The 12,952-nt window shown below is 40.6% G+C and overlaps 1 protein-coding gene across 2 annotated transcripts in view; it reads right to left on the reverse strand.

Moving 5' to 3' along the window:
- The window catches only part of arhgap42b (Rho GTPase activating protein 42b), an 85,211-nt gene that overhangs the window by 2,667 nt on the left and 69,592 nt on the right, over window positions 1-12,952 (reverse strand). For both annotated transcript variants that reach the window (XM_085429225.1, XM_085429226.1), the window contains 10 exons: window positions 12,713-12,775; window positions 12,454-12,528; window positions 11,871-11,955; window positions 11,616-11,674; window positions 10,431-10,536; window positions 10,073-10,232; window positions 1,938-2,088; window positions 1,314-1,709; window positions 869-1,025; window positions 43-105 (listed from right to left, as the gene is read on the reverse strand). In XM_085429225.1, coding sequence (XP_085285351.1) covers window positions 43-105; window positions 869-1,025; window positions 1,314-1,709; window positions 1,938-2,088; window positions 10,073-10,232; window positions 10,431-10,536; window positions 11,616-11,674; window positions 11,871-11,955; window positions 12,454-12,528; window positions 12,713-12,775 — 1,315 coding nt within the window. The remainder of the gene's footprint in view (window positions 1-42; window positions 106-868; window positions 1,026-1,313; window positions 1,710-1,937; window positions 2,089-10,072; window positions 10,233-10,430; window positions 10,537-11,615; window positions 11,675-11,870; window positions 11,956-12,453; window positions 12,529-12,712; window positions 12,776-12,952) is intronic.

The raw sequence follows: 12,952 nt of genomic DNA on the forward strand, positions 1-12,952 counted from the left end.
ATTAGGTCAAACTCTTGTTTGGGGTTGTAATTTTTTTATCACCTTCCAACTGGAGCAGACTGTTGGGTGGAGGCATTTTCAAAAAGCAATGCTCGGGCAGCCACCCTGAAAACAATTGGAAAAAAAACAATAGAGTTCAGTGCACTTCATTGTGTAAAGTATGTCAAGCTGTAATTATGCCATTTAAGACAAGCATGAGTGACAATTAAGATGATTTTAAAATAATGAAACAGTGTAACTGTGTGTTATCTATTATAATGTATCAGTGCTGTCTTAGTTTACTTGCTCTTGCCAGCATTTTTCATTGTTGAGAATGAAATGAAAGGCTTAACCACACAATATGGGAGGTTTCCTTCCTCCTGGCAGACTCAGCTTTAACACAAAGCTAAACTGAGTTAAACTATATAACGAGGCCGCACTTGACCCTGGACATAACCCCAGAGTCATGGGGACAACAGAGACTAGGGCAAGCTAGCTGGATGCTATACGGGAAAACTAATTGAAAGACAAGTGTGACTGGCTTCTTAGACAAGACAAGTCAAACTATCTATTCATCTCAAGAGATCCAGTGCAGACTGGTGCTGGGTCACGGCAACCCGAGAGCAGGCAGAACGTAATTAAGGCCAGCTCTCCCACCAGAGCAGAAAAGACATAAATCTCACAACACGCACTCATCTGTCCTTAGAAACCTCTCGATGCTTGTAAACAGATGAAGGAGGCAGAAAACTCAGAGGGCAAACAGAGAGGAAGGGAGAAAGAAAATCAAGTATATATGTAAAAGCCTGTTTGCCTTGTATTTATTTTGTGGAGACATGTTAAAACTCTAACTTATGATGAGAAAAATGATTTGCTTTTTAAAGCTCTTTACACTGAGCCAGGTCTTTGGTAGCCATTGCTGACTGAAGTGTCCATCCTGCGGCGGATCGCTTGTTTTGGTGGAAGGTTTGGGTGCTCAGTAGGCTTTAAACTCTCTTTGGACTCCAGTGTTGATAAACTTTGGACAGATCCAGAGCAGCTCCTGTGGCCTGAAGGGCGACATACAAATAATAACTCGTAAATGACACATAGAAACAAAAGGCAGACACTAAGGAACAGCTATCACGCTGCACCAAATAAATCAGGAAATAACAAAATATTCTCGAGCTACTGTCAGTTTTTGAAAACCCTTGAAGGATAAATCATAACAGTGAAAACTACCCAGTTTATCTATTCTGTCCTGAAATTTCACTTTCATGAGATTCTGATCGACTTGATTTTAAGTCAAAATAACTGCAAATTACGTTTCAAATGGCATCGCTTCACGATTATCGTACCTTCGGATATATGCAATGATTTGAGAGAGGGTGCCGTGGAGCGGTTTAGCAGCTCTGGCCTGAGGTCAGCACGACAGTGTGGGGCTTTCTTGGGTGCAGGAGACAGCCTTGGTGTTGTGCTGACTGAGGACGAGCTAAGAGCATCCTCTGACTCGCCATCTGTGCGTCCCGTGTCCTCCCTGGAGCTCGAGTCGGGACTGCTGACAAACACGGCACTCTGGGGGCCATTTGAAAGCTGTGAAGGTGTCCGGCGGAGGTCCAGGAGTGACTTGTCCTGACATGTCCTCTGTCTAGAGGAAGCTGTTTTGGAGGAGGTGTTTTGCTCAGAGGAATGGGAAGACAGAGACTCCATACTCCCCATGGGGGTGCTGTCTGGACTGCTGCTCAAAGCGTCACCTATGCAGGGACCAGAGACGAGGCACACAAGGCCCTCATTAAAACCTGCTTAGCAAGTAAAAGATTTTAGCTTCTTTGCAATTTAGACAAAAAATGTTTAGATATTATATTATTCATTAGCTTTAGAGAGCTGGCCTAAATGTAGGAGACTGCGTGTAAAGATTCCTAAAAAGATATTAAAGGCGTGGTTTAACAAATTGTGACACTCATCACTTCCTTGGTACTCACTATCTGCATCTGCAAGACACAGTGTGGGAGTGTAGAGGCTCCGGGGTTTTCGGGGCCCGGTGGACAGACAGATGGCCCTGCTCCTGCGAGAGCCAGGTCGACTCTGGGGCTGGGGCAGAGGCACATTGGGATCTGGAGGCTGGTGGAAGATCTACAGGTCCAGAAAGAAACACTGATTACTCAATACAAATACAGAAACTATGTATTTCTATACAGTCTGACATTTCAACATGATTTTTATCAGTACTCTTCAAACACTCTCAGTACCCATTTATATATTTTGATGAACTAACCTCTAACTAACAAATCTTAACCACCAGACATCTAGCAAATCTTGCTTTTTATATCTCTGGTTTAACGGTTCTGTAAGTAAAGATAATTATAGCAGCTATGTAAAAGTATAGTAAAATATTTATCCTACATAAAGAATTTTTCAGTTTGCACAAAGTTTTGTTAAACAAGGTTTCATTTGGTCAATAATTCTTTTTTTTTGTTCATCAAGTGGTAAGAAAAAAACAGGAAAATGTTAAATAAGGTGACAGACACATTGCCTTCATGATAGATTGGGTGATTGTGCTTCTCATGCCACCCCTCGGGGGCTCATTCAGAGCCAGAAAAAAATCCTGTTATTAACGACGGAAGTTGAATTACCTCCGTGTTTCGGCGTGTATTGATAGCTGGTCTAGCAGGATGTGCGTGACTGGCCCTTTCTATAAAACTGTTTGCCGATGTTACACTTATAAAAGGATGAGATGGAATTTCAATTACAATGTTAAAATCACAAGTTTAAAAACCTCACCTTTTCTGACCATGCCACACCTGTCACAGTACATCATAACTGTCAAACTGTTGGACACACCCAGGAGGCTAAGTAATTATGAAACAGACAACAAAGAGAATATTCTAAGTGTAAGGGGACTGTTTAGTCTTTCATCTATTTGATTTACATCATATTTCAGGATCATCTGAATGTGTGTATTATTTGGGTTACATTAGATTCCTTTACGGTGTTACCTTAAAGGCAATGAATATAAAGATGGTGGCTGCTAGGATTGCTAAGATTGCCAATTTCCCTTTATCTGCAATTGCATTTATTTGTCTTTAATTTGATATCTCAAGTGTAAAAAAACAATCGCTTGTCTATTGAACAAGCTACCTAACTGCCATTAATTGTCCACCTTTAAAACAGCCTTTGGGCTATGACACTGGGTGTTCAGTAAACCAGTACAAACATCTCTGTAGTTTTTTTCTTGATCATTTGAGCTGGAAAGGATTCAGAAGCAACCCCAAAAGATCATGAGAAGCAGCATGGATGCCTTCAGTGCATCTCTGAGACTAAAAAAGTAGAACTTCAGGGCGAGCCCCTAAAGCAGGGGTATTAAACTAAAATTTGAGGAGGTCCAGTTGGAGAAAATCTTCTCAAGCAGAGGTCCGGGACATCATAATGTCTAACTTACGTTATGATTGTGATAGAGAAGCAACCTTTTTTTTAAATTTTTATTTATATCTGAACGTATGAACAATAGACTGTCAAATCAATGAAAATACAAGTTAAAACATTTCAACAAAATTTATTGTTAACACTGAAACACACAGTAGGCCTACATTAGAAATAGGGCTGCTGTTTAAAATGAATTAGAGAAAATAAATAAAATGGCTAAATTGTGCATCTTAAAACAAAGTGCTTAATTTCAGAAAAAAAAAGTTTCCCTTTTTCTTTACATTTTACATCTCGACTAAACAGTCTCAATACATTTTCAACAGATAACCTCAAAACATTTTAACAATTTTACAGTTTCTCTTTCTTTCCCCCTTATATTCCACGTCCCAACTTTCTGTTGTTCAGTGAGAGAACTGAGCTTTAGTTCGCTCTACTAGGATTTTAAATCTGGGCTGGAATGGTGTCAGGGCCATTCTCATACACATGTGTAGGTGCTCATTGGTGATCCTGGAACGATATTTAGTTTTTATTATGTTCATTTTGGAGAAAGCTGCCTCACAGCTGTATGTGGAGCCAAACATGGCAGGTTCAGTTCTTCCAAACTGCTCTTTCAGGGCCACATCTGCTTGGAGATCAATTAGTTGCATTTGAAGAGGCCCAGCATTTGCCCACTTGAAGTGCTGTGTGACTTCCTTTGAGAACCCTCTGACATCAGTGATGGCAAATGGGTTCTTTATGAACATGGTGAGCTGCTGTCCAAAGCTGAAGCTATCAAAACGTTTGCTGAAGTTTTCAATCAGCTTATCAACAAAGTCAACAAAAGAGGACACATCTCTCTGTCCCTGAACCTGTTCCTTCACTGTTGGGAAGTGTGCATAGTCTCCTTGCAGGTCTTCTTTGAACACTTCAAGTTTCCTCTGAAAGCAGCGGACAGCTGTCATCAGTTCACAAATTGAATTGTCCTTGCCCTGCAGCTTCAAATTCAGTTCATTCAGGTGTGAAGTGATATCAACCAAAAAGGCCACAATATCCATGTTTTTCCCATCATTTAAAAAGAGAGAAAAGTTTGTTGCTTTTTGACTTTCCAGCTCTTCCAAGAAAGCTGCTACTTCACTTCTGATGGACCAAAATCGCTCCAATGCCCTGCCTTTGCTAAGCCATCTCACATTGTTGTGAAGCAGAAGATCATCAGCGTGTGCATCAACTTCTCTGAGAAATTCCCTGAGCATGCGATGCTGACAAGAAGAAGATGCCCTGAGAAAATTAATCATTTTCATCATTGTTTTCATCACCTCAGCATACTCGTCTGACAGGGTGGAGCATAACACTGACTGATGAATAATGCAATGATAAGAGATTAGCTCGGGATTGTCCTCTTTCATTCTTGCTACAGCTCCTTTCTCTCTCCCCATCATAGCAGGGGCTCCATCTGTGGTTATTGAAACCACTTGGTTTGGCTCTATTCCTCGCTTTGTTAACATTTCCTTAATGGCCAGGTAAATATCCTCTCCTCTTGTAGTGCTGTGAAGGGAAGTTACACCTAGCAGGTCTTCACAGAACTCTTTCTTATCATTGTTGAAGAACCTTACATAAACTAACAGCTGAGCATTGTCAGACACATCAGTGGACTCATCTACAGCCAAGCCTACACATGGTGTCTTATGAATAGCTTCTTCCAGCTGGGATAGCACATCCTGAGCTAATAATTCACTTCTCTTTGTGGCTGTTGATGCTGACATAGGTATTTGCTTTATTTTGTCATGAAGCTCTTCTTTTTGTTTACCCTCAAGTAATGTTTCTGCTACTGCACTCATGTACTCTTTGACAACACCTGCATCTGCAAAGGGCTTTTTGTGTTGACCTAAAATCCAAGCAACTCTGAGGGAACATTCATGAGCACGTTGTTGGGCGGTGAAAGAACTGGTTAAGATCCTTGTGGACTGATCATATTGGGCTCTGAGACTGCTAATTTTCTGGGACCTGAGTTCAGACTTGGGTGGGTATGATTGTTCAAAAGCTTTGTGCTTTGTCTCATAGTGGCGTTTGACATTGCCACTTTTAATCAGTGCCACGGTTTCTGAACATATGAGACACACTGGTTTGCTGCTTGCGGCCGGAAGAATGAACATATATGCGTCAGTCCATTCAGTCTTGAAAGTTCTATTTTCGGTGTCTACTTTTCTCTTTTTTGAAAGCGCCATAGTTGTTTTACCTCTTGTGACTCCCGCTCACGTCTTGTCTCACTGTATCGTTAATCGTCTCGCTTGTCATTCACCTCTCACCATGTCTTTCCTCTGTCTGTCTGTGTCTGCACTCAGCCTTGCGATCGCCTTGAATGCGCAGATGTGATTGGCTAAGTAGTGTCACGTGGGTGGCGTAACTCGCACACAATTGGTTAGTATGTTCCCTGGTCTAATACAATGTAAGGTTACTGCTTAAAATTGAATCGCCCCGTCAAAATTAAATATAATTTAATATTTTGTTAACTATAGGTCCGGGTCCATATAGGATGGCGACTGGGTCCGGACTCGGACCCCGGTCCGCCTGTTAGTGACCCCTGCCCTAAAGCAACCAAGAAAGTGTGTAGAACCCATTTCAGAGAGTCGAGACTGATTTAATAAGACAGAAAATAGCAGAGAGAGAATAAACCAGCCTCTGTAATGATAGTAGTGAAGCTCACTATGAGAACATACGATCTGAACCAAATTTACCTGAATCCATATCCACTCTTGATAGTGGAAAATCCTGCCAGTTTGCTCAAACCTGTTCTGTTCATAGTCATAGGTACTGTACCTTTGCACCATATAAGCATAAAAGACCTGCTGAAGTCCCCCAAATGGAGTCTCAGGTTCAGGAACCATGAGCCTCAAAAGCTTATGTGCCATTTAATCTAGTCTCTACCCCTTGTGTGCCTTATGGCTCCACATTGGCTTCTCATACACCTTCAAAGTGAGTTTTGACACCTAACCTCTCTCTCCTTATATACCAGAAGCCAATCTACAGCTCTACAAGCACCTCAAGTGCCCATTAAAGGCCAAATAATTTGCCTCCTGACCAAATCCCACCAATCTGTTCCTTTGTATGTTCCTATCAAGTCCAACCCTCTGTATCTGCAGGGGCTTAGCATAGTTTGCCAACCTATGGCCTATATTTTCAGTTACCACCAGTTCAGCAGGCCATGGCCACATTATATGCAGTTTGACCTCCACCCATTATTACTGAAACCTCACTCTATTTGTTCTCCTTTACCTACCTTTCCAGTAACATTCTCCGTGGCTGCTATATAAACTTCTGTGTACCTCAGCAGTTTATATAGCAGCCTCAGGCCCAATACAGGCTCATATTCAACTACAGTATCATGCTCCACACAATTCTCTGGTGCAAAACAGGTGTTTGTTTTAGGTGCAAAAGTCAGCATCCAGGGATAATGAAGAGAACCCAGATATCCAGTGTGATGCACTTGAACCCACAGATTATATTATCTAAAGTCACACTAAAGGTAATTAAAATAAGACTTAGAAACAAGATTAGGACCTTTGATGCCTATGCTGTCTTAGATGATGGAGCATAGTAATAATAATAATAATGGTAAATGGCCTGTATTTGTATAGCGCTTTACTAGTCCCTAAGGACCCCAAAGTACTTTACACATCCAGTCATCCACCCATTCACACACAGGTGATGGCAAGCTACATTGTAGCCACAGCCACCCTGGGGCGCACTGACAGAGGTGAGGCTGCCGGACCCTCTGACCACCACCAGTAGGCAACGGGTGAAGTGTCTTGCCCAAGGACACAACGACCGAGACTGTCCAAGCCGGGGCTCGAACCGGCAACCTTTCGATTACAAGGCGAACTCCCAACTCTTGAGCCACGAACGCATAAATAAATGCAATAATGGTTTGCATTTATATAGCGCTTTTCGGGGCCCTCAAAGCACTGTACAATTCCACTATTCATTCACTCTCACATTCACACACTGGTGGAGGCAAGCGACAGTTGTAGCCACAGCTGCCCTGGGGCAGACTGACAGTGTGTTGACTCAGGGTGCAGCCACGCATCTTGATTTTAAGGGGAGCCAGCAAAGCTTAAACTGTGCACAGAGAGACCACATACAGAAATGCCACAAGTCAAATGTGTTAACCTCCAACTTTCTCCCGCTTCATGCCCTAGGAAAAAGTTTTCAAATGACTGTGCATTCACCTCTGACATCATAATGTTTGTTGAGCAGCATTATCCTGTGGATAAATTAAAACTTCTAACTTTTAACTGCACATTGTTGTTGGGTCCAACAATCCATTCTCCATAACACCTACTGAAATAGTTCAATAAAGCTCAAAGGGAGCATGAGCACAATGAGCACATGGTTGGGGTCGTCATTACAATTTCTCTTGATGAGTCAGCTGATTCTGTCCATTGCTTATTCACCTCACAAGACAGCCCATACACCGAATTTAAGACATAATGCTGACACCTCCACCCTCCCTTCAGAAGTGAGGGGTTGATTCATCAAAGATAAAACAGGGGTATGAATGTCTTCCTTGCAGAAACATATGCTACCCAGAGACAAGAAAAAAATCACTGTGATAGCAACAAGGATGTAGTTAACTTACCTTCTTCTAGATTGAGGTTATGCAAACTGACCTTCTGGTCCATAGTCGCTGACTGTTTTAGGCCTTTAACTATCAAACTTGGATGTTGTGGTGAATAATGTTTAATATTAACATCAGATACTCTCATATTGAACTCCTACAGTTCCATTCTGACAGTTTCCTTATGTCCCACAGACATTTCACTGCATGCAGAGAAGAGCCCCATGAGCTTCTTTCTAACTGTGGCAATTTTAAAGAAGAGGCAAGGAGTTGAGAGATGCATTTGCAGCCATGACCCATCCCTGAAAGTCCCAAATCCAGCTTCACTTTAATCCCCCAAATGCTCCTGATTTTGGGTAGTGTGGGAGAGAGAAATTAGGTCCATGAAACCTGCTCTTAGGGGGACAGTGGGAAGTCAAACCATTTTCCACTTTCAGAGGAAAATTGTGGTAGTTGACATAGAAGGAGTCTTGAACTCTTAACTGATATGATATAAACATCTGATAGTGTTGATCCTTTTACTCTAACCTCGTAGTTTTAATGGGGCAGCGAGATGTTTCTCTTCAACAGGCTGTCTGTGCAAACTCAATTCTTAAAAAGTTGGGACGCTGTGTATAATGTAAAAACAAACAAACAAACAAAACAAAAAAATAATGGCATGATTTGTAAATGTCAATTGTAAATGTCTATTGTGTTTTATTCACAATAGAACATAGAAAACATTTAAAAATATACCCTTTTAATTACAATATGAGCTCATTTTGAGTTTGAGGCCAGCAACACATCTAAAAAAAGTTTGGCTAGAGACAAAAGGCTGGAAAAGTAAGAGGTAAAAAAAAGAAACAGTTGGGGGAATACTACTCTCTCGCTCAGGCAGCACTGTGTTAAAATCAGGGATGATTCTGTTATTTAAGAGTAACTTCACAGGCTCAGTAACACTCCCAGAAATTATTGTTTAACACAGTTCACTCTGCTATCCACAAAGCAGTTTAAAGCTCTATGGATCAAAGCAGATGCCATATCTGAACACGCTCCACAAATGCTGCAGTCTTCTCTGGGCCAATGGTAATTGAAAATGGACTGAGGCAAAGTGGAAAACTGTGGTCAGACAAATCAAAATTCTAAATTCTTTCTGGAAAACACGGCTGCAGTGTCAACTAGACTAAAGAGGAGAGGAACCATTACATATTATAAGCACTTAGTTAAAAAGTCTGCATCTTTCATAGTATGGCACTGCATTAGTGCCTATAGAATTGGTACCTTGCACTTTTGGAGTGACACTTTCAATGTTGAAAGGTATATATAGATGGGTTTTAGAGCCACCTATGCTCCGATGCAGATGTCTTTATCAGGAAGGCATGCATGTTTCAGCAAGACAATGCTATACTGAATTGAAATTATACTTAACCATCATCACTTGTAAGAAATAAACCTCCTCCATGGATCCTGTATTTAAAGAGGCACGCCACATCAAATGTTGTGAGCCAATGCAATCATTTTCACTCACTGGGTGCCTTCAGCTTTTGGCTTAAAAGCAACGAATTAAATTAAAAAATGAAACAAATATATGTGCACTTGTTACATTTCATCTCAGAGCCAGCTTCTGCTATTTTTTTCTCCTCTGCTAACTGTTTGACTGTATGTGCCTCTAGCACACGGCACAGAGCACACAATCATGCACGCAAGTGCGCGCGCAAACAGTCACACAGAGAAATACACACATACACAAATACACACAGCTGATGCAGCCATTTGTTTCAGCTTGTGCTTTATGTATGATACTACTAGTGGCAACAATGTATTCGCATGACTAAATGTCAATTGAATTTAACATAAACATTGGAATATGAAAGTTCATATAGCATTATAAAACGCATTATTCTTGTCGCTCGTCTGTGTCTTCTGCTATCTGTTGCTGTCTAGGTGTAGTTTTTTGAGAAACATGAAAAATGATTATAAACCATAAGAGATCTTTCTATAAATCTGTTCTAATAAGGAAATATGGATATTCTACTTCAGAAAACTGCTGCACGAGGAATGTTTTTATTGATGCAGATATAATTAAAAGCATACCAGGCCATTCAAAGTCAAACTGTGACTCACCTTGTTGAAATTTTCAATGAGTATTTCCACCACAATGTTCTGGAACTTAATGTTCATCATGGCGGCAACTGTCTCCTCTTGTGATCGCATCAATGTAGGCCCGAAGATGACGCCCAGGTTTGACACTGTCATCAGGTTAGACTGGTTTTGTGCAGAAACTCTGCGTTTAGAAGACAAGCACATCATACAAGCGTCCTAAGAATTCACATGTTTAACCATGAGGTGATATTTTTTGGTCTACGAGATAGTGAGAGTTGGCGAGACGCCTGCAATTGCGGTGCAGTGCCTCAGATAACTTTAATTAGTTTCAGGTAACGTTAAGTCTGCAAGTTAATTGATTGATTACAAGAACATGTACCTGACAAGATGCTTTATTAGTAACTCCAGCATTTCCTTGTTTCTTTCAGGCATCTTATGAACCAAAGCATGGACAGCACGCACTCTGTAGTTCTGATCATCGGACTCTGAGAAAGAAAATAAATAGAAATGAGGGAAGAGTAGAAATGCTGGCCACTACTGACTTATGGAATAATTGTATTTCAGATGTAATTGTGTGAAAAAGAAAGTACATCCCATTTTAATTCTAAGGTTTTATCTTCTGGCCCTAAACAGGTCTTAAAATGAGGTAAATACAACCTCACATGAACAATACATCACATATTACTGTGTCATTATTTATTTAATAAAAATAACCCTAATTCTAACCCTGACACTTAACCCCCAAAACTAAGCCAAAATGCACAAGTAGTGTGTAAACAATTAACTACGCCATTACTACTTCCATTGAAATGAACACGGTAAGCAGCAGCCAGGAGCTGCTAATCAAACACAGTTGATTAACTGATCATCAGCGAATGCGACCACCTCTATAAACGTTTTGGCAGTTTGCAGGTCTGTAGCATTCAGATTTTTGGCAACAGTGCCAAGAAGGAAAGACGAGAAGAAACTTTTGCTGACCATCTATGTGAGAATTGCAATTTGATGTGCATCATTCTGCGAAGTGAGAAAGATTATTAAAAACTGCAAAGCATTTGGGACAGCTGCTAATCTTCCCAGGAGTGGACATATCAGCAAATTTATCTCAATGTTTAAGTTATGTTAAATGTTTAAGTTCACGGTTTTTACGGTAAAAAAAAAAAAGTTATTCTCATTACAAAGTCACACTCGAGTCACTCTGACATCACAGTTTGAGATGACCTGAGATCCATACAAGTATTTCCTCAGATAGAAATGATTTAATCAGATCAGTCCTGACTCATTTGCTTTCCCTGCTTTGATAACCCAGACGTAGTGCTCACAAAGCTCAAATCTCTAAAATGAATTCAAAATGTTTCATAAAGATTTTCAAAATTCTAATGCAATATCTCTTCACATAAATCCTGCTTAACCTTTGCAATTGACATAATTAGTTAGTTATCAGATGCACCCGATTCATTAGTGCTATATGATTTGAATTGTACCAATATCTTCCTAATCTGTTCTATACAAGAAAGGATAATAGAGAACTTGATAAAATATGTAATATGTTATAACTGTAACTTACTGACAGCCATGATAAAATCTTTGTGGAGCTTGAAAGTCATTAGAGGCTCAGACAGGCACCTGATGGAAAAGAAAAAAGAAACAGTTTCAATTTATTTCCTGAGTGACACAGGTCCTGTGAATGCAGCTGGTATCCTTGGTGAGTCAGTCGCAGCACTTAATGTATGACTATCATCAGAGAGGTTTCAAAGAGGCACTATGGAGGCAAGGATGACTCCTGACATTTAAGTGCACGTAGATGGTGGGGCGAGCTGACCTGAGGTAATTCTTCAGGCCGCTGGTGATAGTTTTGTTGTCCCACATGTCTGGGTCCAGGTCCATATCCACAGGTGCTTTGGATGCTATTGGAAAGATGTTTTATTGTTATATGACCACTAGGTAAGTTTAAGCTGCAAATTGTCTTAAGAAACCAATACAACATGACATGACCTGTCAAGCTGCTCAACCGAGGACCGAAAATACTTTCTTCTTGTGTCAAGAGACTCAAAGGAGAATTGAAAATAAATAGTGACGTGTGTGGTGTCTAATAGCACTGGGGGTCAAGATTTAGAGACATTTAACAAACTCATTCAGACATTTCCTGTACAAATGTGTTATATATATATCCAGACGAGACTACCTTGTAATTCAATAAAATAATGACAACATAATATAAGGCCTAATTGCTGTTACACTGTCCTACCACAAGGAGGACCTCTTTCCTCACTCTGCTGGAAAAGATCACGTTAGAAAACTATTCATACATTACCATGGAGATTCAGACACTTGTGAATTACAGAATAAGGGGTTTGACTTGGTACATTAGTTCACTGATAATACTTTTGATTTTAGTTACTTACAAAAGACTGTGGTCATCAGCTTCTGCACTTTAGAATTGACGCCTCCAATTCTGTACAGTCCCATTGTGTTTATCCCTGTGTGGCAGTGAAAAAAGCAAAAGGATGAATTGGAACAAGGACCTAAGACTTTGTGTTTATTTAGGACTCGTGCCAGTGCAACGTGTTGTCAAGTCCACTAACGAGCACATTGTTAATCATTACAACCAGGTTGCATTCAAATCATTTGACACACGAAAGCTGAGAGATTGAAGCGCCTCACCTCTCATCTCGACCAGGTCAATGCATTTTCTTACAAAGTTGAAGCCTGCCTCATTAAGATATGCTGTAACACAAAACAAGAGCAGAAATGAAAGGACAATTACTGCCTGGGATAACCGCCCGTCATGTGGGATAATAAGCTCTCCCTTATGCCGCTGCTCAACTTAATAGCACAGCCCTGTACTGTGAGGCTGTGCTATGCCTGCTGAGTGGGCATATGTAAAATTATAGTATTAATGAA

This window comes from Rhamphochromis longiceps, linkage group LG14 (genome assembly GCF_057381845.1).
Source record: "Rhamphochromis longiceps isolate RC_006_pf linkage group LG14, R_longiceps_female_GT1.1, whole genome shotgun sequence".
Taxonomy (NCBI): domain Eukaryota; kingdom Metazoa; phylum Chordata; class Actinopteri; order Cichliformes; family Cichlidae; genus Rhamphochromis; species Rhamphochromis longiceps.